Below are 22,321 nucleotides of genomic sequence, written 5' to 3'. Positions count from 1 at the left end.
AATGTATACGGTTGATATATCTGAAAGTAGAAAAGAAAATGGAACTTCTTGTGGAGGCGTTGCTAATGATAAAACGTATGTCAAAGCTAGCGGATGTCAGTAATTATGTTGGTAGTCAATTGGATCCAAAAGACTGTTGAAACATTTGTTGGAAGAAATGATCGGGTTTTTTTCGTACGGTGCGTATTAAGTACGTCGGGCTGTTCCAGCAATGCTAGCTTAATACACTTTGGTGCATTATCGTTGTTTTAGATGTTATTGTATTATGTTTTACGAAATCATTGTTCATAATTTATAAGATTAGAAAGACTCCATATGTATTATTTTTAAGATTGATATAGGCTGATGATGCCCATAAAGGAGGGTGAAACATGTACCATTGACTTTTATGTATTATGTATAAAATTTTAACCATATGAAATATTGGATTATATTGTATTGTATTGAACAGATGGACTTAAAAATATTGTAATAATATTTGAGACATAAGTGGTATGTTCCGAGCTGTCAGTGGAGAGATGGCGTGGGAGGACATCAGTAGATGAATAAGTTTGGATGGTGTCTTTAAAAGTAGGAAAGATCACAATATGAAAATAAAGTTGGAATTCAAGAGGACAAATTGGGGCAAATATTTGTTTATAGGAAGGGGAGTTAGGGATTGGAATAACTTACCAAGGGAGATGTTCAATAAATTTCCAATTTCTTTGCAATCATTTAAGAAAAGGCTAGGAAAACAACAGATAGGGAATCTGCCACCTGGGCGACTGCCCTAAATGCAGATCTGTAGTGACTGATTGAAATGCAAGCTCACAGCTGCGCGCCCCTAACCGCAACACCAACTTACTCTAAGCTCTAATGCCAGGCTGAGTAGGTCGGACGATAGAGCGCTGGTCTTCTGATCCCAACTTGGCAGGTTCGATGGCGGCTCAGTTCGGTGGTATTTGAAGGTGCTCAAATATGCCAGTGCCCTGCCTGTAGATATACTTGCATTAAAAAAGTCCTGCAGTACAAAATTCTGGCACCTCGGCATCTCTGAAAACCGTGAAAATTAGTTAGTGGAACATAAAGATATTATTTTCAGTAGTAGTAGTAGTAGTAGTAGTAGTAGTAGTAGTAGTAACATTATTATTATGGAAGCTCTAATGAAACGGGTCAATTACTGTCATCATTTTAATTATCGGCACTTACTGTCCAGTAATAAGCCTTCTATTACAAATACCCAGCGGCACTTCCATAGTAGCTCTTTATCCTTCAAGCAGTGTTCACGCATGGATGCAACTATGGTTTTTGACATTTGTCTCATTAATAACAATTTCACTGAATACTTATAGTCTTCTTTTCAGTGTCCACGGTCCTTTTATTGACCTGAAAATATTATGAATATGGTGTAGACAACTCGCATTGTCTATTTTCAGAAATTCATCATTGACTTTCATAATAACAGCACAGAAATGTTGCGCCCATTTGTCATTAACATATTAAATATTTCCCTTCATTTTTTTTCCACTTGGATCACTGAGTAATGCCACTGACGTCTTATAAATCACACACAACTGCACAACACTTGATTCGCATGTATGTGGTGGTACGGATCTTCGACGTCATGTACTGTACGTAAACGAGTCCAACATAACACTCGGCGGCAACCTGAGAAGGTACAAGAGTGGATACTTCTGTAAGAATTATGTGTACTTTTCAGACAGAGTTCCCTAGACCGGTTTTCGAGTACAGCAAGTGGAATGGCACGTGAGTCAGCCTCCCCTACTTGCCAAGTGCTTAGGGGAAGTGCACAACAGCATGTGTTGGTCTGCAATAAGAAACAGGTTCAACAACCCCTATACTCAGCTACTGTACCTCCACTACACGAGGCCAGAATGACATAACCGGTGTATCCTGCTATGGCCGTTCGAAACACATTACTGTAGGTCCGGAAATATTTGGCTCAGTTAGGGAGAACTAATAGGACAAGGTAAAAAGTACATAGAATATATTGTGAGATGTATATTTCTTTGCTGACTAGCAATATATCTGCACGTATACCCATAACACCTTGTATATGGTTATCAGTAAGTAAGGGAAAAAAAATTGTGGATGCATGCAGATTTTAGGCGTATGGCAGGGGTTACCGTCTTCTCTTAGTTCAATTTACATTCTCTCAGAAGTCACCAGTCCTCTCTGTTTGTTTCATTCTTAGAACACTGGTATGGTAGCTCCTGTTCTGTCAGAGAGCCGTCAGCTACTATTGACAAGGGAAGCTTTTGGACCTCCTAACAACAACAATTGTTACAAAACCTTCTATGGTGAACAAAGCAAGAGACTAAAGTAACTTGTGTGAAATACAGCATTTTGCAACCACCCACAACACCTAAAATAAGGCTTATGAAAATGGGGGAGGTGGCAACTGTAATGTTTGCAGTCATAATGTGCCAAATACGCTATATCTGTCAACCATGATGTCTATGTGATACTGCAGATGCCTGGAAGATATCCTGCCCTGTGTGCATTACGGACTTGCTTTAGCAGTCTGATTTAAGTCGTGCGTCTATTCCTGTGCTAATGAATATTGTATGTGGAATATGTGCATGCTATTGTGTATTTGTCAAAATGACTTGTAACGCTCAATCTGTTATAATGATACTGGGGAATGAGGTGATGCTGAATTACCAAGTAGACAACATGCATCCTATGTACAATAAGAGTCTCATTGCATGAGAGTTGTATAACATACTGGAGCTACACGTCGATGACGGTGTTGTCAAGTGGGAAGGACAGATATTGTAATATGATAATGATGGAATATTGGACATTTTCACTAAAGATAGTGATACACTGGGGGCTCCCAGGACACATGGCAACCATTTCCAGTTCCTATGAACCATCACCCCTCAAGAGTGAAACAGAAAATGAACAGTTTTCTGAAAAGCAATCTGAAATATTTATGACACTGTCAAGATTGCAAAGAAAACCATTGCAGCAACTGCCTGAAAATTCAAGACATCACCAAAGTGGGGCAAATATTCATAGTAAAGGTGCTTGAGAGAGGTGGCATGCTAGAACACAGAAATGCTCAAATTTGTGAGTATATTTACACCAAATTCTGGAAATTGCATGACATAGGTCACACAATTCACCAATTAAAGATGTGGGCAAAAGAAGCAGCTATCTTGCTGGACATCCCAATTTTGAATGCAGCAAATATTTTCTCTACCATTTCAAATTCCTCTATGAAATAACGTCATGCAAATTTGGTTACTAGGTGGGCAGGCTTGGATTTCTCATAAGGCCATAGGCCTGGAACGGAGTGCAGATCAAGTAGAATGGAGAGAGAGAGGGAAAGAAATCATAAATGTACAGTTTGAAAGTGGCCTTTATTTTTCATCCTGCTTTGATCTGTAAATCAGGGGAAATAATGGATACAGCATGTCTTTTCATATATCTTTTTAAAGTCCATAACCTCACAATAGTATAAAACTGCCAAAGAAAGATGCTGATTTACAGTGTGGGATTTTTCTTCAGATATTTCTTTGGATTTTTCATTATTATTATTATTTAAACCAAATCTTTCATCTGAATTTCTAAATGACAATTCAAGAGAAGCTAAGTCTTTTATTGCAGCTACTACTCTCTATAGAACCATTTTCCAATAACTTATTTCCTGTTTTTAACACTTCCATTACTTTTGAATTGATTTTCCCCAATTTTCTCCACTTTCTTTTAAAGTGGGGATATCATTTCTGTGACAAAGGGAATTTTTGTGGTCCTTCAGCCAAACTAAACATTTTTCCATTCATTGAAACCTTCTGTTACAAAAGATGACACTTATTATGCATCAGAATGAAACAGACAACACAGTACACAAAAAATGATAGCCTTCTTAAGGACAAGTTTGGCTGAGTTTAGATTTTGTGCTAATCTGTTTCAAGTGTCTTGGTTCTCACAATAGTATATTAAAAACCCCCATTCTGCAGGGAGTAAGTCATGAGAAGAGGTAGGGGATCTCCAGAGTTGGTCTTGTCTCTTCTGTTCGAAATTTCTATTTGGATGTCTTTGACATTTTCTTCATTCATTTTATCATCAGGGTATGCTTATGAGATGCTATAGTTCCCAGATATGAGACCTAGATACCAGTTGTGGACTTAGCTCTCTTAACAGGTTTTTCATTAGACAACATGGTGTCTCAGGACTGGTCGTAATTTTCTTGGAAGTCTGTCCCAGTGCCTGGTACAGTTGGTATTGTAAAGAGATTGGCCCTTCTGTCCTGGTTGCATAGTGCTCTCACTATCAGTTTGAACATGTCTCCCTTATTTTAAACTTCTTCTAGTTGTGCCACATAGTTTGGGTCTATCTAGATTGTAGCCTATTTGGATTGGAAGCAGCCTTTCCCAGCTCCTTCCCTTCTTGCTGTGTGCTGCTATTTGTAGCTCCTTGCTAATCTTGAGAAGGGTTCCTCACAGCGTCTCCTTCAGTAGGTTTTGTGTTTTCAAAAAGATTGTTGGCTTTCGTTTTTGGCCCCATGAGTGCTGGAGAAATAAAAGTTGCCCAGCACAGAGCTCCTGTATGTTGGAATGGCTAAGTACAGTAGACTGTCGCCTCGTGCCCTAAAAAGATAATTTGCGACACTGATTTAAACTATTCAAATGCCATTCAGCCCTCAGTACCATACTTTCCCACCTTGGCTTGAGTAGACCTGAGCCCTAGTTAGATGCTCAGAGGTGCCAACCTTTGAAGTGGGTTATCAGTAATCCCATTTTTAACTCGCTCACCGCTCTCCCCCCCCCTAAAACGTTTACGAATCAAATCCAAATCATCCCGTTTGCCTTTTCCAACAGAAATATATTCTAAAACATATCATATTACACAATAACATTTGGCCATTACCTGTTAGTTTTGTGATTAAAAATTATTTTAACTTGTTTCACACCCAGCACCTGCTTTTCAGTGTAGGTTTTCTTGAAACATACCTCCCCCTGAGGTGACATTTTCGTCTTCAGAACCATAAGCGATTCCAGTGTAGATGTATTTAATATAGGCCTGAATTCTGTCTGATTTTTTCTAATAACAGTGAAAACTCTTTCTGTGGGAGAGTTACTGTGAGGTACACTTAATACTAAGGCTTTATACTTAATTTGTCCACTTTCATTTTTAAGCTCTGCAATGTTGCCCCAGTTCACATCAATGTTAGGTCCATGTACAATATATTCAGGTAAACTGCAAATTCCTCTTCACATATGTCATGTTCACTTTCCTTGACCAAACTTGGGAATCTTTGAAGAAAATATGCAAGAGATGAACAGGAAACCTTCATTCTGAGAGAGATGTCTACAATTTTGGCATGATGATGAAATTCATCATCAAGGGGAAATTTCCTGATAATGTAACTGCAAGTTGACATATAAAACTCTCTTCGAATTATAAAACAGCCTTTCATCACAGTCATTAACTTTCAAGTATGCCTTGGCTTTTTCTCCAATTACCAAGTTATAATTGGCTTTCTGGTATTTCCTCCTCTTGAATTCAACACTCAAAAGGGAGGTAGATTCTGACTGAATAGATCATGGCAGAACAAATCTGACCAATAGGTCAGTTAAGAGACCAGTAAGTTTCTTCCTAAGAAGATGTATAGCTGGAGCATCTTGTTGCAGAAATAAATTCACTGAGTTAAAGACAGGAAGTGTACACTGAAGAAAGTAGCAAAACAGTTTTGTGTGTGGGTCTTGTATGAAAGATTTTACAGTTTCAAACTGCTTGGTGCTCTCATTTTTATGGTGAGGCTCACTACAAAACATGAGTGTCAAAGCTTCCCGGTGCTCGAGAACTCGATTAATAGACTGAAGAAACGAGAGCCAATGAGTACTGACATATTTCAACATTTTGTGACCGTCTGTGCCACGAACAGCCTAATATACTTTCAACGTGTTTTGCCTTCTAGAACTCTTATCAAGGTAGTAATATAACTGAACCAAAAAGTTCTCTACATTGATTGGTAATTGGGCTGCTGGTTTTTGTGCACAGATGTATGTGAGATGACATAAACAACTCAGGACATAAACAGAAGAATGCCTGTCCTTCACAAATTTGGCAACAACACCTTTATTTGCCCCTATCACTGTGTATGCATTGTCAAATGAAAAATAAATCGCATTTTCCCATGGAATGGGTAAAGAAGACAATTCATTATTAATAACAGAGAAAATTTCCTCGCCTGTGTTGTCAGTACTCTCTAACAATGACAATAGAAGTGTTGATATGTGGCCTCTGTGAGCATCGAAGAAAGATACAACTATAGGATAAAGTTTAACTACATTTGAATCCATACTACCATCAGTAGCCAAAGAAAAAGGCGTTATTTGCAAAAGTTAACTTATTTCCTTTTTTGCCTCGGGTGCCGTGTATTGACTTAAAGCAGAGTTTTAAGTTCTTGCACAGCCATATTTCTGAGATATTTTAGAGTTGGGGAACATTGATCTAAATACATTTCAGCATGGTCTGCAACTGAAAACGGAACATTATGCTCCAAAAGAAATGATGTGAACAGCAATTCGGCATTTGTCACCACAGTTTCATTACTTTTTACGAGGAACGATGAAACAGACTGGTTTCGTAATTTTGATTCACCATATGTGTGATGTTTCTTGGATTCTATGTGTCTTCTGCAATCACTCATCCACCGTGAGCCACAGAGAAATCACATGAACACACACTGCAGAACACGTGGTTTTCACTAACATGTGAAACAAGTAGGCATGGACATTCGTTTGTGTAACCGTCTTGATATTTCTGTAACACTGCTGTCTTCTTAGAAGAAGATGCAATTTGACAATTGCTCTGCTTCATTTTACGAAACCAATCACTTCTTTTCAAATCAACGAACTGGGATAATTAGAATTGAAACGCACTAAATATACCACTCACGTGTACGCACACAACAAAGAGAGAGGCAAATGTATGCACTGGAGAACAGCAGCAAGGAGTAGACCCTATTTCACCGCCGACTTGATGCGTCATTCTGGCTAAGACGGCAGTGTATATCTATGCAGCTGGCTGTGATTTCACAACGCTCACTGGAAACAAAAGGAAGTGATGACCAAATAACTGACAGATATGTAAAGTTGCCAACTTACAAACACTGAAACGAGGAGGGTTGACCAGTAATGCTCTAAGGGATTGAACCTTTTTTTCTTCTTTCCTTTGAATCTTTTTTACTTCTTTCCTTTTTTTGTAGAAAATAATTTTTATCGTGATAAAGTTGCTTTTCCATAATAATTTCCCCTTTGACCGTAATGCCATAATTGCAAAGTGAAATCCGTAATCAATACGGACAATCCGTAATGGTTGGCACCTCTGGATGCTTGATTACTCCTACTGGATTACTCCTACCGTGAGGTCATCTAATCTCTCCAACCCTACTCCTTTATCCAGTTTGGGACCAGCACTAAGATGCCCGCGGTATTCCATATTTGTTAGTAGCAGAGTTTACCTTGACTCCCATTCATTATATAATGAAATCTTAATAACAATAGCCAGTGGCTGCTTGTGATTCAAATTACATGGTAAAATTGGAAATATGTACATAATCTTGTGATTTTCCTCACAACTATCTGAAAGTAAATATTATGAATACAATAAAATGTCCACAATTCTAAATTTCAGATTTTTGTTCAGATTTTGCCTGGGGAAACAGGTATAGACAAAAATGTCATGAGCTATTTTCTTGTAAAACCAACTGTAAGAGTGATATATCAATTTTTATGCTTTAGGCCACTTTGAGACACCCCACGCTCCTGAAATTTTTTGAACAACTAATAGATCAGACTCGACCTTATTCTGAACTGAAATACAAAGTTTCATTAAAATCCATGCATCCATTTTCCCATGATGCTGTGACAGACACATGCACTCGACCTTATTCAAAACTGAAATATAAAGTTTCATTAAAATCCATGCATCAGTTTTCCCATGATGCTGTGACAGACACATACAGATATTAAACTGAACTCTATATAGGTCATTACAATGATGTCAGTATTCTTGTTAGAATACAATATTAACAGACTGGACTGTCAAGTTTAAAAGCAATGTTATCATGTGAAGTGCTCGATCAAATGGAAAAATTCTGCAGAGGTTCTCACTTTTCACGAACAGTACTATGCTGGCGTTCTGACATTGCCAACTTCCAGAGCTGGAGTGTCCCGGCCACAGACACCGGTGAACATTGCACTGCCGTTTTCCGTTAAATTTGCACACAACCCATTCCTATCAGAGCCTCATAGCAGGGATCGAATTGCTGGAATACTATGATGAACCATTGTGTCATGTACAAGTAGTTGAAAGAACATGTATATACCAGGGGAATGGCATGCTAAAAAGGAAAGTTATCTAACTCCCCAGATTCTTCCTGCCAGTATCGAGGCAGGCTGTTGTACTTGACATGCAACAATAACACCATGTATTGGAGATAAGTGGTAGCAGAAGAGGCAGAGCACATTACAGCAAACAGTACTCAATGTAGTATTATTGTTGATCAATTTTATTGACCTTCAGTACTGTGGGCCTTCACGTCTAGTTTTCTTTTGACTGTGATATTAGGGCATCCAAAGTAAAGGGAGTCCTTCCTCCTTTCACGGCATTCCTTCGAGACTTTATCCCACTTCAGCAGTCATCTTTACAGTTTCCCTTGCCAGTATGGGCTGATGAGTGCATGGTTTTTCACCTTAAGAGAATCATGACAAAAACACCTCTATCACCAGTTAACACGACTGAACAATATTTCCATGTTAACGATGCTCGGCATTAACATGGACTAAGCGACAAAGGTCTAAATTGTGAATATCTCTGTTATCGTAGCTGGCGTGGTAAAACTGTATGAGACATAAATGATCAGAAATTGTATTCTCTACAACTTCTTTTATGTATTAATTATCGAAAGGACCACTAATAACATTGATATCTTAGAATTAAATTTTAGGCCTTCCCCTAAACTGCCATTTAACACAGTGTGAATAAAATTGTTTATATCATAGACTATATTACTTTATTCCCAGACTTTATATACCAGTTTTCATTCTTTTCTGTTCAGCTATTTTCTCGTGGCTCGGCGTTGATAAGTTTCATTGATAAGATAATATTCAAATATCTAAATTCATGAATATCTCTGTTATCATAGCCGGTATGGTAAAACTGTTTGCTTGTTTGTTTGTTTGTTTGTTAGTTAGTTAGTTACAAAAGGTCCCATGACACTCGGGCTCGTGATAGGGGCAGTACAGTACATACTTTTCTTAAGGCGACACAATAATTACATTTCAAATACTACAGCTTTTTCAGTAAGGTAAAAAGTACATTTTTGGATAACTAAGACGTAGCTGTTGTTGTTTTAACATGTTAGCATCATAGCTTTTCAGAATTTTATTCAGATATTGCATGGCTGTAAGATATTAAATATGGGCAATATATTAATGTAATAATTAAGGTAAGTTATATAGAGCTTATATTCAGATATCTGTATAAGAGTAATATTCTTTCAGTTTTTTCTTAAAACATTTAACCAATTTAGAGTTCTTTATAATAGGAGGCAGTACATTATATTCCCTAAACATGCCTAAAACATTCTCTAAACATTCCCTAAACATTCCCTATGCCTTTCACTCCATACTTTACTGAATTGGAGTGAGAGGGATATATCCTTATTGATCCTCTATTTTTACATCTATGAATTTCACTAAAATGGGAAAAATTTACAGCAAAGTGGATTAATTTCCTGTCTAGCTTATACATAAAGACTGATGATGAAAATGCAGTTTGCTTATGGAAAGGTAGAATATTTGACTCAGAAAAAAACTTCTTGTGACGGTTTAAGGAAGGGGAATCCATACATAATGTTGCAGACCTAAGTGATCGTAAACTGTATTATCTATTACTTCTGTTATGTAGTGTTTATCATTAGGAACAATAATAACATTGTTATTTGAGAATTAAGTTTTAGGCCTTCCCGTAATCTGCCATTTCGCTAAGAGTGAATAAAATTATCTATAGCCTAGAATGTAGTGCCTAATTCCCTGATTTTGCATACCGATTTTCATTAAATTCTGTTCATCCATACTCTCATGATACGCATACATATATAGATTTTTTTTTTTTTTTTGCTTTATGTTGCACCGACACAGATAGGTCTTATGGCAATGATGGGACAGGAAAAGCCTAGGAATTGGAAGGTAGTGACTGTGGGCTTAATTAAAGTACAGCCCCAGCATTTGCCTGGTGTGAAAATGGGAAACCACAGAAAACTATCTTCAGGGCTGCCGACAGTGGGGTTTGAACCCACTATCTCCCAGATGTGGGCTCACAGCTGCGCACTCCTAACCGCACGGCCAACTCGCCCGGTTACATATATATAGACAGACATAGATGATGGAAAATTAACAATTACCTTTCCCATTTACTGTGGAAACAACCGATACAGAAATACCTCTTTTTTTTTAAATTCTGAGTAATGTACAGACAAAACTCTTTTATATATATATATATATGGTTTCTAAACTAGTTTTATATATCATGTCCATTTGCAATTGTGTAGACTTGACAGTTTGCAAGTCCTGGAATACATAGGCCTAAAGTTGTAAAAGGTAATCTCCTCCAAAAAATTTACATTACAGAAAATGGAAAATTAATTGTTATCTCTTTATATGTGCATTCTTAGTAACAGTGTGTAGTGATAAAGAAGAAATTCACATTTTCATCCCGTTCATATGGTGACCCCTTAAAACAACAAAGATAATCATTATCACTGATTTGATTTTCAGCTAGGTTGCCAAATGTTGTCATAGGTAGATAAATTAACACTTCTAATATAACTCCTGAAAAGGTTTTGCTTCTGCCATTTCCATTCTCAACCTTTTACTAAGCCGTTATTTAAATTAAGAGTATTCTTTATAATGCATTACAAATAGGAAAGTAATGTGCAGGAATACAAACTCACCTACTAAAATTAGTTAAGTAATTAAAGAAAGAAAGAAAGAAAGAAAGAAAGAAATAAAGAAGGAAAGAGAGAGAGAGAGAGAGAGAGAGAGAAAGAAATATGACAGACTGGGCCCTTTTGGAAAGGTTCATTGATATTTTACATTTCTGATATCCTAATCAATGAAGTGTGTTCCTGTTGTGTGGGTGCAGTAGCAAGGGCCTCTTGCCTCACTTTATTTTCCTTTTCTGTTTTGGTAGTGAAACACTCGTGATAATATAACATTGTATACAGTAAGACTGTACATAAGGACCTAGCTGACTGGGTCAGTAGTTGTATGGTATTATGCTTGCTTTGTTACAGGTGACAGTGTATTCTCATAAGGATGAAAATAATAATTTTCTGATAAAGAAATTCAATGCTGAAGTTACTGAGTCTGACCCTGTGGAGTTGGTGAAACATGGTGATTTGATAAGACTAGAACACGTCCCAACCCGGCGGAACATTCATTCTCATAGGGTTCCTGCACCACTGTCTAGGAAACACTATCAAGTAACAGGCTATGGAGAGGTTAGTGAGATCAACTATAGAAATTATGTATTTACTTATCAGTATGATGATTGAAAAAAATGTATTTTATGTTATATATATGCAAGTATTTTCCTTTTTCAGAATGGGACTGGAGATGCTAATGATGTGTGGAAAGTTCTTATTGTGAATGGACAAGACGGAGATGTAGTAACAACTGTCTCAAGTAAATTGAAATTTGTCCATTATCTGAAGAACTGTATCCTGACGTCAAGTGGCAAACAATTACCTAAATGGTTGGTACAATTCGTTTTGGATTTCATTTTCTTCCCTTCTCCTAGATGCTGCTCTTATAAGATTATTTTAAAACTTTTTATTCTTGAAGTCATTGAAATATACTGACAGGAACTGAAAAAGAATGATACCCTAAAGGGTACATACTGGAAATGCCAAAGTGTATGATATGATAGACTTATCCATGCAGTTTAACATTTACTGTATATTGACATGGTTAATGGTAGCTCACAATTCTATTACAGGAGAGTTGCAATATGCTAGAGCTGTAGAGTTCAGTGATGCCATGTGGCAATATTCGAACAGTGTAAATGATATTGGGTTACATTGTTAATGTTTTGCAGTTTAACATTTACTGTATATTGACATGGTAATGGTAGCTCACAATTCTATTACAGGAGAGTTGCAGTATGCTAGAGCTGTAGAGTTCAGTGATGCCATGTGGCAATATTCGAACAGTGTAAATGATATTGGGTTACATTGTTAATGTTTTGAGCTATATACCATGCCACGAAAATGGAATCATTGGCACCTTTGCACAGTTCAGTGACTTTGAGAGGTATCATATGATAGGCTTGTAAGAAACAGGTTGGTCATATTGGTAATTTGCCATAAGACTGGGGTAAAATGTTAAGACAAATGCAACAGTGTTTCCTGTGATGGTAGGATGAAGGTGTTCACATGTGGAGAAAAGATTCAGATCTAGTAATAAATAAATAAATAAATAAATAAATAAATAATAATGGTTTTATGTTCCACTAACTACTTTTACTACCAGGCGAGTTGGCCATGCAGTTAGGGGTGCGCAACTGTGAGCTTGCATCCGGGAGATAGTGGGTTCGAATCCCACTGTTCACAGCCCTGAATATGGTTTTCCGTGGTTTCCCATTTTCACACCAGGCAAATTTGGGGCTGTACCTTAATTAAGGCCACAGCCGCTTCCTTCCGACTCCTAGGCCTTTCCTAACTTATCGCCGCCATAAGACCTATCTGTGTTGGTGCGACGTAAAAGCCTATAGCTAACTACTCTTACTTACCATATATATGCTTTTTGGAAATGCAAACATGCTAGAATTTTGTACCACAAGAATTTTTTATAAGCCAGTAAATCCACCAAGATGAGGCTGATTCTTTGAGTACCTTCAAATACCACACGACGGAGCCAAGATTGAACCTACCTGAAACAGCAGTCAATGTGTAATGAAGTTCAGCACACCAGAGTGTGCACAAGTATGATGAAAATGAATGTGTCTCTAATGACTGACTACCTGAAAGCTATTCTGAAGCTAAAATTTTAGTCATCATCATCATCCTAAACCATCTCCAGTTTCCCGGGTGTGGTATATGAGCCTCCTCCAACTCATCCTGTCCTTGTACCATTCTTCCTCCACCAACTTGTCCCAATCATGACCTCTCAGCATTACATCGCTCTTAACTAAATCTATCCATTTCCTCCGTGGCCTTCCCACGGGTCGTCTTCCTTCTACCTTTCTGTCAAATTCCTTCCTTGCAGTTCTGTTTACTGGCATCCTCTTCATGTGACCAAACCACTTCAGTCTTGATATCTGAATCTTATTTAGGAGAGAATTGTCTATTCCTACTTCTTCTCTTATTTTCTCATTCCTAATCTTGTCTTTCCTGGTTTTCTGGATCATAGTGCGTAGGAATTTCATTTCAGCTGCCTGAAGTTTGGAATTATCTCTATTGGTCAGTGTTGTGGTTTCGAGACTGTATGTAAGAATTGGTGTATAATAGGACTTGTACAATGACATTTTTGTTTTCATCGGTATTTGCTCATCCCACAGCAGGTGTCTTACCTGGTGGTAGAATTGTGTTGCCTTATTGATTCGATTGTTCACCTCATGTTTTGCTAGGTTGTCATTTGATATAACGCTACCCAAGTATTTGAAAACTGGAACGCTGTCCAGTTGAGCTTCATTTAACATGACTATTGGTTCTGCTCCTTCCCCATACACTTTCATCACCACCGTCTTGGTCTTGCTGATGTTTAAACCATATTTCTTAAACTCCTCATTCCAGCTTTGTATTCTCTCTCCCAATTCATCTTCTGAGTCACTCCAGATCGCAACATCATCTGCAAATGTGAAGGCTTTGATATCTCCATGTTCTTTCCTTTTAATAGATTTCATTACTACATCCATTACAATAATAAATAGAAGTGGTGACAATGAGCTGCCCTGCTGCACTCCTCTCTTTGTTTCAAACCAGTCCGACAAACCACATCCTACTTGAATACAGCTTCTGTTCCCACTATACAACATTTTCACTTTGTCTATGAGGCTATCTCGCACTTGAAGTTCTTTCATGCATTGCCAAATTCTTTCCCTTGGTACACTATCGTATGCTTTCTCAATGTCCAAAAATATTAGGAATAAAGGCTTGTTCTTCTCCCAGTATTTTTCCATTAGCATCCTAATTGCAAATATAAGGTCTGTAGTTGACCTTCCGGGTCTGAAACCATACTGCTCTTCTTCCAAAATTGGTTCAACAATATCTCTGATTCTGGTCTCTATTATTTTTTCCAATATTTTCAGGACATGAGACAGTAGTGTGATACCACGGTAATTAGTACATTTTCGTCGGCTTCCTTTCTTGAACAGAGGTACAATGATGCCCATCTTCCAGTCCTCAGGAACAGTATTTTCCTCCCATATCTTGTTGAGCAGTCTATAGAGCCATTGGATTCCTGGAACTCCCGCTGCTTTCAGCATATCTGCACTTAGTTCATCTATGCCCACTGCCTTTCCTTTCTTCATGCTCTTGAGCGCATTTTCAACCTCAAGCCATGTAATTGGTGGTTCAGTTGTGGTTCCTCGACTTGGCTCTCCTCTATCCGTTGTTATGTTTTCTGTATCTCCATTCAGCAGCTTTTCGAAATAGATCTTGAGTTCTTGTTTAATTTCTCCCTCTTCTTGTGCCAGAGTTCCATCATCACGTTCTATTGCTTTTATGGTCTCTTGATCCCTTCGCTTGTTTTTCACTACTCTGTGTAGCAATTTCATATTTCCTCTACTGTCCTCTTCCAGTTTGTCTGCAAACTCATTCCATTTCTTCTCTTTTTCTTCCCTTACAATGTTCTTTACAGCAAGTTTCTTGTTCCTGTATACTCCTTGAAGTCTTTGTATTTCTTGTTCATTTCGTTCTTGTCCCTGTTTTTGTTTTTCCTTATCCAGTGCCTTCTTTATTTGGTTTCTTTCTTTCACCGCTGTTTTCACTCTATCATTCCACCATGGTGTCTCCTTTTTTCTTTTGATAGAACTTGTAACTCCACATAGGTTTTTGGCTTCTCCCACAAAGGTGTCTTTGAAGGCTTTCCATTCTTCATTAACGCTGGTTACTTCACACTTCGGCAAACTCTGTTGAATCCTTAGTTTGTATTCTTCCTTTATTTGGACTTCTTGCAACTTCCAAGTTTTAATCCTTGGTTTTTTCGTAATAAGTTTCTGCGTTTCATTTGTCTTATGTTTGAAGTCTACTACCAACAATCTGTTTTAGTAATTGACTGAAAATATTGAGAGTTTGGTTAAGAATGATGAGAAAAGCTATCATTAATATTCAATAACTGATTCAGAAAAAACAAATATCTGGTTTACCAGAAAAAATGTAATGTTATGAAAAATGCAAATATATGTTCCAGTTTGATAGAGTGTCAAATGTTAAATTACATAATTGAACACCTAAAGAAAGGCAAATTATCGTTTCAAAAAAGACAGTTATACAAGTGCTTCATTTTGATAGTTTTCAGAATGTTTACTGTGATATTGCTAATAACATATGAAAGGTACAGGGGAAAAAATATCAGGGTTACATAAAGCAAATTTTTCAGGAGAGCAAATTGAAAGTTTGCAGGCTCGCATTGAAAAGAATTTCAGAAATGCAGAATTTGTCTTGATAATATCAAAGAATCAGATGTTTGAAGCAAACATGCAAATTAATTTTACCACTTTTACAGTAATTGTTATTTTAAACGAGTTAACAGTTGCATCACGCAATGGACCCTGATGTTTTTCCCTGAAATTAAATACAAAAATTTATTTTTGTTATTATTCTGCGACCAAAATAGAACAGTTTGTATTTCAGGTATATTGTTTTCAACACACGTCAACAGAAAATGCTTTGTTAATAATACAAATGAACACTAATTACTACAAAAGTGTTTTTTTTTTAATTTCACCATTAATAGTAGTTTGTTTCTTTCTTGTAATTCAAAAACTTTTTTTTTTGGCTTGTGGCTTTACAACCCGCTTTCTCCCGGATGCAAGCTCACAGCGGCGCACCCCTAACCGCATGGGCAACTCGTCGCCCGGTAATTCAAAAAAATCAAGAAGAAACCTAACGATACCTACGTCAAAATATTATGTTCCTTGAGTAGTGCAAAATATTATTTAATAATAAAATGCATGAAAAGACAATTGAGAGCAGTAATGACAATCACTGGTACTAAAATTATGAATTTTAAGGTTTGTTCCAAAATCCATTGTAATTGCCTCACGTTCTTCTGACTTCTGTGCTTCCTCTCTGGCTCGCCTTTTCCTCCCAGTTTGTGCAGCTTCATATTCATTAAAAGGGCTCTCTCTTCCTCTAGCAGCTGTTCCATTTCCTCAGCAGAATGTGATGATAGTTTCAATTTCTCAGCCTCAGATCTCTTTTCATTTGCTTTATGTTGTCACAAGTTCTACACATACAAGTACGTGGATACCCAAATAATATATTGAATTTTGAAACAAAAATTTCCCTATATGTTTCATTAGAAACACTGTTTTCTGGATATTTCTCCCAATACATTTTAATGCAGTTTCTTAACACTTGAGTTTTCTGGCAATTTTTTTTAAAAATGCTATTTGTTCGGGACGTCGACCTAGAAAGATCTTTTGCCCCTACTTGTACCATATGTTAGGAACCTGCGTGTATTTGGAAATTGCAGAAGTGTAAAGTGTTGAATGTGGGGAAAGAAACGTTAAGGATGACACAAACACCCAGTTCCCAGGCCAGGGATATTAATCATTTACAATTAAAAACCCCTGACCCAGCAGGGAATCGAACCCAGGGCCACCGGGTGACAGGCGGACGCGTTGCTCCCTACACCGCGTGGCCGGACTCTGGCAAATATACTCTCTTCGATTCATTTACACTATGTGGGTCTCTTTTTTTAGCAGACAATTCACCTCTGAGATGTACCTCATCATCATCAAATGTATCTGTACTCATTTTAATACACTTGAAACAACAAGCACTAAACCATACAGCAAAAATTACAAATAGGTCTGCATGGTCACAGTGGACAAACAATACAAAAAGGTATGGAACTCGGCGGGAAACAGCAGCTGTTGACACACGGCATGCGCATGTGCTCTAGTGGTGTGTCCGGACTGTGATCGCTCTTTCGTGGTTCCAGTGAGACCCTGATCGTTCTTTCATACAACGCTAAGGTTTCAATTGTGTGTTTCTAGAACACTAATCGTTTATGCTTAGCCATATTTAACATGGTCATAGACTCGCATGTTAGTTACCTACTGATAGTAATATCTATTTTTCACTTATAGTGGACCCTGATCTTTTTTCCCCCCGTACCCTTCATATGTAAGTTCTTTAGATGTATTACCTTCCTTCACTACTAACTCAGGACAGAAGAACCGCTCTAGATGAGGTAATGTCTTATTACTAGAGGAAATGATACTGAAATCCGTCAAGCAACAATTGTTCTCTAGGTTAAGGGCCACTGCAAATGGTATCGGTCCTCACGTTAGGTGCATTTTAACTTGACGCTTGATGTAGTTATCAAATATTTTTGGGAGCCTATATATATAAAATAACATGTCCTGACTGACCGACCGACCTACTGACTGACTGACTGACTGACTGACTGACTGACTGACTGACTGACTGACTCATCATCGCCAAGCCAAAACTGCTGGACATAATGAAATTTTGAGGATACATTTATATTACAATGTAGGTGCTCACTAAGGGAAAATTTTTGGCTATTCTGCCGCTAAGGGGGTGAAAGGGGGGGGGGTGAATTTTTAAAATGAGTGTATCTATATCTCAAAAACTTAACATTTTTAATACGTGAAAATTGGTATTTGGAATCTCCTCTAAAAATAAGGAAACACATTTTTTTTGTTTTCAGAAAATCCTCTTAAAGGGGTTGCAAAAGGGGTTGAATACCTTTCATGAGGATACTTATATTTCAAAAACTGAAGATGTTATAGTCATGAAAATTGGTATTTGGAATCTCCTTTAAAAATAAAGAAAAATGTATTTTTTTATTTTGCTTTTGGAGAAACTACTTAAGAGGGGGTGAACAGGAGTACAAAGGGGGTGAATTTTTTAAACGAGTATATCTACAACACATCTCAAAACTGTAACATGTTACAGACGTGAAAATTGGTATTTGGAATCTCCTGTAAAAGTAAAGGAACACGCATAATTCGTTTTCTGAAAATCCACTGAAGGGGAAATGTTAAAGGGGGTGAATGTTTAAAATGAGCATATCTACAATATATCTGAAAAACTTAACATATTAAAGATATGAAAATTGGTTTAAATCTCTTTTAAAAATAAAGTAACACATATTTTTTTGTTTTCAGAAAACGCATTTAAGGGCATTCTAAAAATGACTGAGAGAGGGGTTGAATTATTTTTATGAGGATACTTATATCTAAAAAACTGAAGATGTTACAGACATGAAATTTTTATTTGTAATCTCCTTTAAAAATAAAGAAACATGTATTCTTTTCCTTTTGGAAATCCATTTAAGAGAGGGGGGTAAAAAATTAATTGAAAAATGAGTTGAATTCTTTGTTTGAGGATACTTATATCTCAAAAACAAAGGATGGTACAGTCGAGAAAATTGGTACTCGTAATACGCTTTAAAAATAAAGACACACTTTTTGTGGCGGGGAGGGGAGGTTGGAATAAACTTAAGGGGGGTGTAAAGGGAGTTTAATTCTTTTTTATGAGGATACAAATAAGAAGTGGACTTAAAACAATACACCTCTTAGGGGGTTTTGACTGGGGTTGAGGAATGATGACAAAAATATGCATTTAAATTAAACCATTTGAATTATGAAGTTAAAATTTCAAATGATATCTTAGGTGTTAAATAACAGAAGGTTTAAAACAAATTTTACTGCTCAGGGAGTTAAATGGGGATTACAATCCAAAAACAAATATATACTGTATATTCCTTCCTCCAAAATTGTTTAATGTACAAAGACAAAATTCCAAACAGCGGTATATATTTTAAATCCTAGGTGTGAAATAGAAAATATTTTCTAACGTTCCACCCCGAAAGTGTTAAATGATATTAGCTTCAAAAACAAAATTATTCATCCCTCCAAAACCGTTCGAAGTACAAAGTTGTAATTTTACGAGAGGAGTCGTCTTTATTTCCTATTTGTAAAATATTGTATACTTCAAAATATTTCTCCCCTAAGGAGTTTTTATGGTGGTTGACTCTCAAAAACACAACATCCAGTTTCCAGAAACCGTTTCAGGCACGAACATATTTTTTTTATGAAGGGTGGTCTTCTATATTCTAGACGATAATAAATATCTAAAAACATTCAACCCTTAAAAATGTATACATTTCACCATTACTGTTCGACGTACAGTATCAAAAGTTCACTGGTTGGATTAAAACATTCAAATTCTTCCCTATGGGGTTCAAATAAGAGTTAGATCAGAAAATAAATAATTATTCCCCCAAAACCGTTTGACATACGAACTGAGGGTGTACTTTATTTATTTATTTATCTATCTATCTATTTATTTATTTATTTATTTATTTATTTATTTATTTATTTATTTATTTATTTATTTATTTATTTATTTATTTATTTATTTATTTATTTCAGTGGCGAGGTTAGGGCTCGAGGCCCTCTCTTCCACTTAACCACATACTAATCAAAATCATAAATAAAATACTGAGATATTTAAAATAGTTAAAACCAAACAAAAATATTAATAGAATTGAGAACAAATTTAAATACATTACTAAGTTAATAATAAAACTAATTAATATTAAAAACTCTTAATAATGACTAATCCTCAGGCGCGCACACATTTGTACTTCAACCATTCAGTTAGCTGTCCTCAGCAGGTAGTCTCGGAAGGTGACCTTAAATCTTTGTAAAGAGCTAGTTTCTCTGATCTGAGCTGGCAGGGAATTCCATAATCTGGCGCCGGTCACTACAAACGATCTATTAATTTGTGCGGTGCACTGGAATAGAAAGAGAGGATCTGGAATGTGTATTTAAGTTGTGAAATGATGATAAAAAAGGTGAATTTAGAAGAAATATACAATGGCTGACTTTCAGCTAGTACTCTAAACACCATCGTTAAAATGTGTAGCTGCCGACGTTTATCAGGCTTCAGCCATGAGAGAGCCTTATAGTATGGGGTAATATGAACATTGTACCCGATATTGTAAATAAATCGCAGGCAGGAATTCAGTGGAAGATAGGAAAAACTAGAAAGGGTCCACCTTTTCAATACAAAAATGTTATAGTTTATTTATAACATGTATTTGCACTTGGGACTAGTTTCGACGCTGTGTTGGCGTCATCATCAGCCAAAAAATGGGAAAATAGGCCAGTGTGTAGGAGGCATTCATATTACACAAGGTGTTACATTAAACAATACAAATCTTGCAAGGAGATAAAAACATGGATGAATATAGAAACAAATGAATTGTTGAGAAAGCAAAAGTTATACATGTTAAAAAATAACCTTAACCACACATCTTGCAGTGCGAAAATATTCTTCTTGAATGATTCCTGAGTATAAAACACATGCGCACACATTTCTGAAGAGCCAGCAGGCAGGACAAAGTAAAGTGAAACCTTAAGAGTTCTTCTGAGAAGAGTTCATCATTTTTCTATGTTCCGATTAAATAATGAAGTCTCCCTTGAGTTCCTGATAAACATACACAACAGGAAATTCTCCTTCACTCTCAACAATAGCTATAAAGACCAACGGTAAATTTCATTTTTCAAAGACGTGAAAGCATGATCTTGAACGTGATGTAACTCCTTTCATTTAACCCATTTTTTACACAAGGTGTTACATTAAATAATATATCTCACGAGGAGATAAAAACGGGGATGAATGTAGAAACACATGCATCGTTGAGAGAGCAAAAGTTGTACATATTAAAAATAAGCTTAACCACACAACTTGCAGTGCGAAAATATTTGAATTTGAAAGATTCTTGAATAAAAGACGCACGCGCACACAATTCTAAAGAGCCAGCAGGCAGGAAAAAGTAAGGTGAAACCTTAAGAGTTCTTCTGGGAAGAGTTCATCATACTTTCAATGTTCCGACTAACTAATGAAGTCTCGTTTGAGTTCCTGATAAACATACACAACAGGAAATTAAACAATACACATCTTACAAGGAGATAAAAACAGGGAAAGTTATACATATTAAAAATAGTCTTAACCACACATCCTGCAGTGTGAAAATATTCGTCTTGAGTGATTCCTGAATATAAAACACACGCGCATACAATTCCGAAGAGCCAGCAGGCAGGAAAAAGTAAAGTGAAACCTTAAGAGTTCTTCTGAGAAGAGTTCGTAATTTTTTCTATGTTCCGACTAGCTAATGAAGTCTCCCTTGAGTTCCTGATAAACATATACAACAGGAAATTCTCCTTCACTTTCAACAATAGCTATAAAGACCAACGGTAAATTTCATTTTTAAATATTGTGCAGAGACGTGAAAGCATGATTATGAACATGATATAACTCCTTCATTTAACCCAATTTTTTACACAAGGTGTTACATTAAACAATACACATCTTACGAGGAGATGAAAAACATTCATTTAGACCAATATTTCAATCCCAACCTAAACTTAAATGATATCTCAGAGAAACCAAAGATCCTATTCGACTTTCTCATTGAATTTTTCAAAAACATGAATATCCCGAAAAACAGATCGGTCTTTCAGATTATGCATAATACTTTGTCACGCCACACACCTTCACCACATCACCCTCCATACTTCCCCTCCTTCCACTCCTCCTCCCCTACCACTCCTCCCCTCCCCCCTCCTAATCCAACAATGGCCGCTCTCCAGACCTAAACTATACATCACGCTCTGTTTCTCGCGACATAGCTTTTCCGCCTCATGTCCCGCAATAAACATCACAGAAACCTGCCCCCCCCCCTACACGTAACGCTGCAACAATACACCACAAATACTGGCACAGTCAACCTCCAAACTCTCAAAAACGTATTCCTGAATACCAATTTTATATTCTTGTCAAGCTGAATACCGGACCTGTGAAGATTACAAGATTATTTTGTGCATCTACAGAATGGTGTGTTAATGAAGCTATGTAATACAGAGAGAGACTTTCATAGGTGGTTAAATGAAGAAATTATATCATGTTCAAGATGATGCTTTCACATCTCTACACAGTATTTAAAATACAACTCTTCTCAGAAGAACTCTTAAGGTTTCACCTTACTCTTTCCTGCCTGCTGGCTCTTTAGAAATGTGTGCGCGTGCGTTTTTG

The 22,321-nt window shown here is 36.8% G+C and overlaps 1 protein-coding gene across 3 annotated transcripts in view; it reads left to right on the top strand.

Annotated features, from left to right (window-relative positions):
- The window catches only part of tw (Protein O-mannosyl-transferase 2), a 213,547-nt gene that overhangs the window by 105,727 nt on the left and 85,499 nt on the right, over positions 1-22,321 (top strand). For all 3 annotated transcript variants that reach the window (XM_067139237.2, XM_067139238.2, XM_068225826.1), the window contains 2 exons: positions 11,315-11,521; positions 11,624-11,775. In XM_067139237.2, the coding sequence (XP_066995338.2) occupies positions 11,315-11,521; positions 11,624-11,775 (359 nt within the window). The remainder of the gene's footprint in view (positions 1-11,314; positions 11,522-11,623; positions 11,776-22,321) is intronic.

The sequence above is a fragment of the Anabrus simplex genome, chromosome 2 (assembly GCF_040414725.1).
Source record: "Anabrus simplex isolate iqAnaSimp1 chromosome 2, ASM4041472v1, whole genome shotgun sequence".
NCBI classification, from domain to species: domain Eukaryota; kingdom Metazoa; phylum Arthropoda; class Insecta; order Orthoptera; family Tettigoniidae; genus Anabrus; species Anabrus simplex.
Note: the sequence above shows the minus strand (reverse complement) of the source record. Positions and strands in the feature narration are given on the sequence as shown.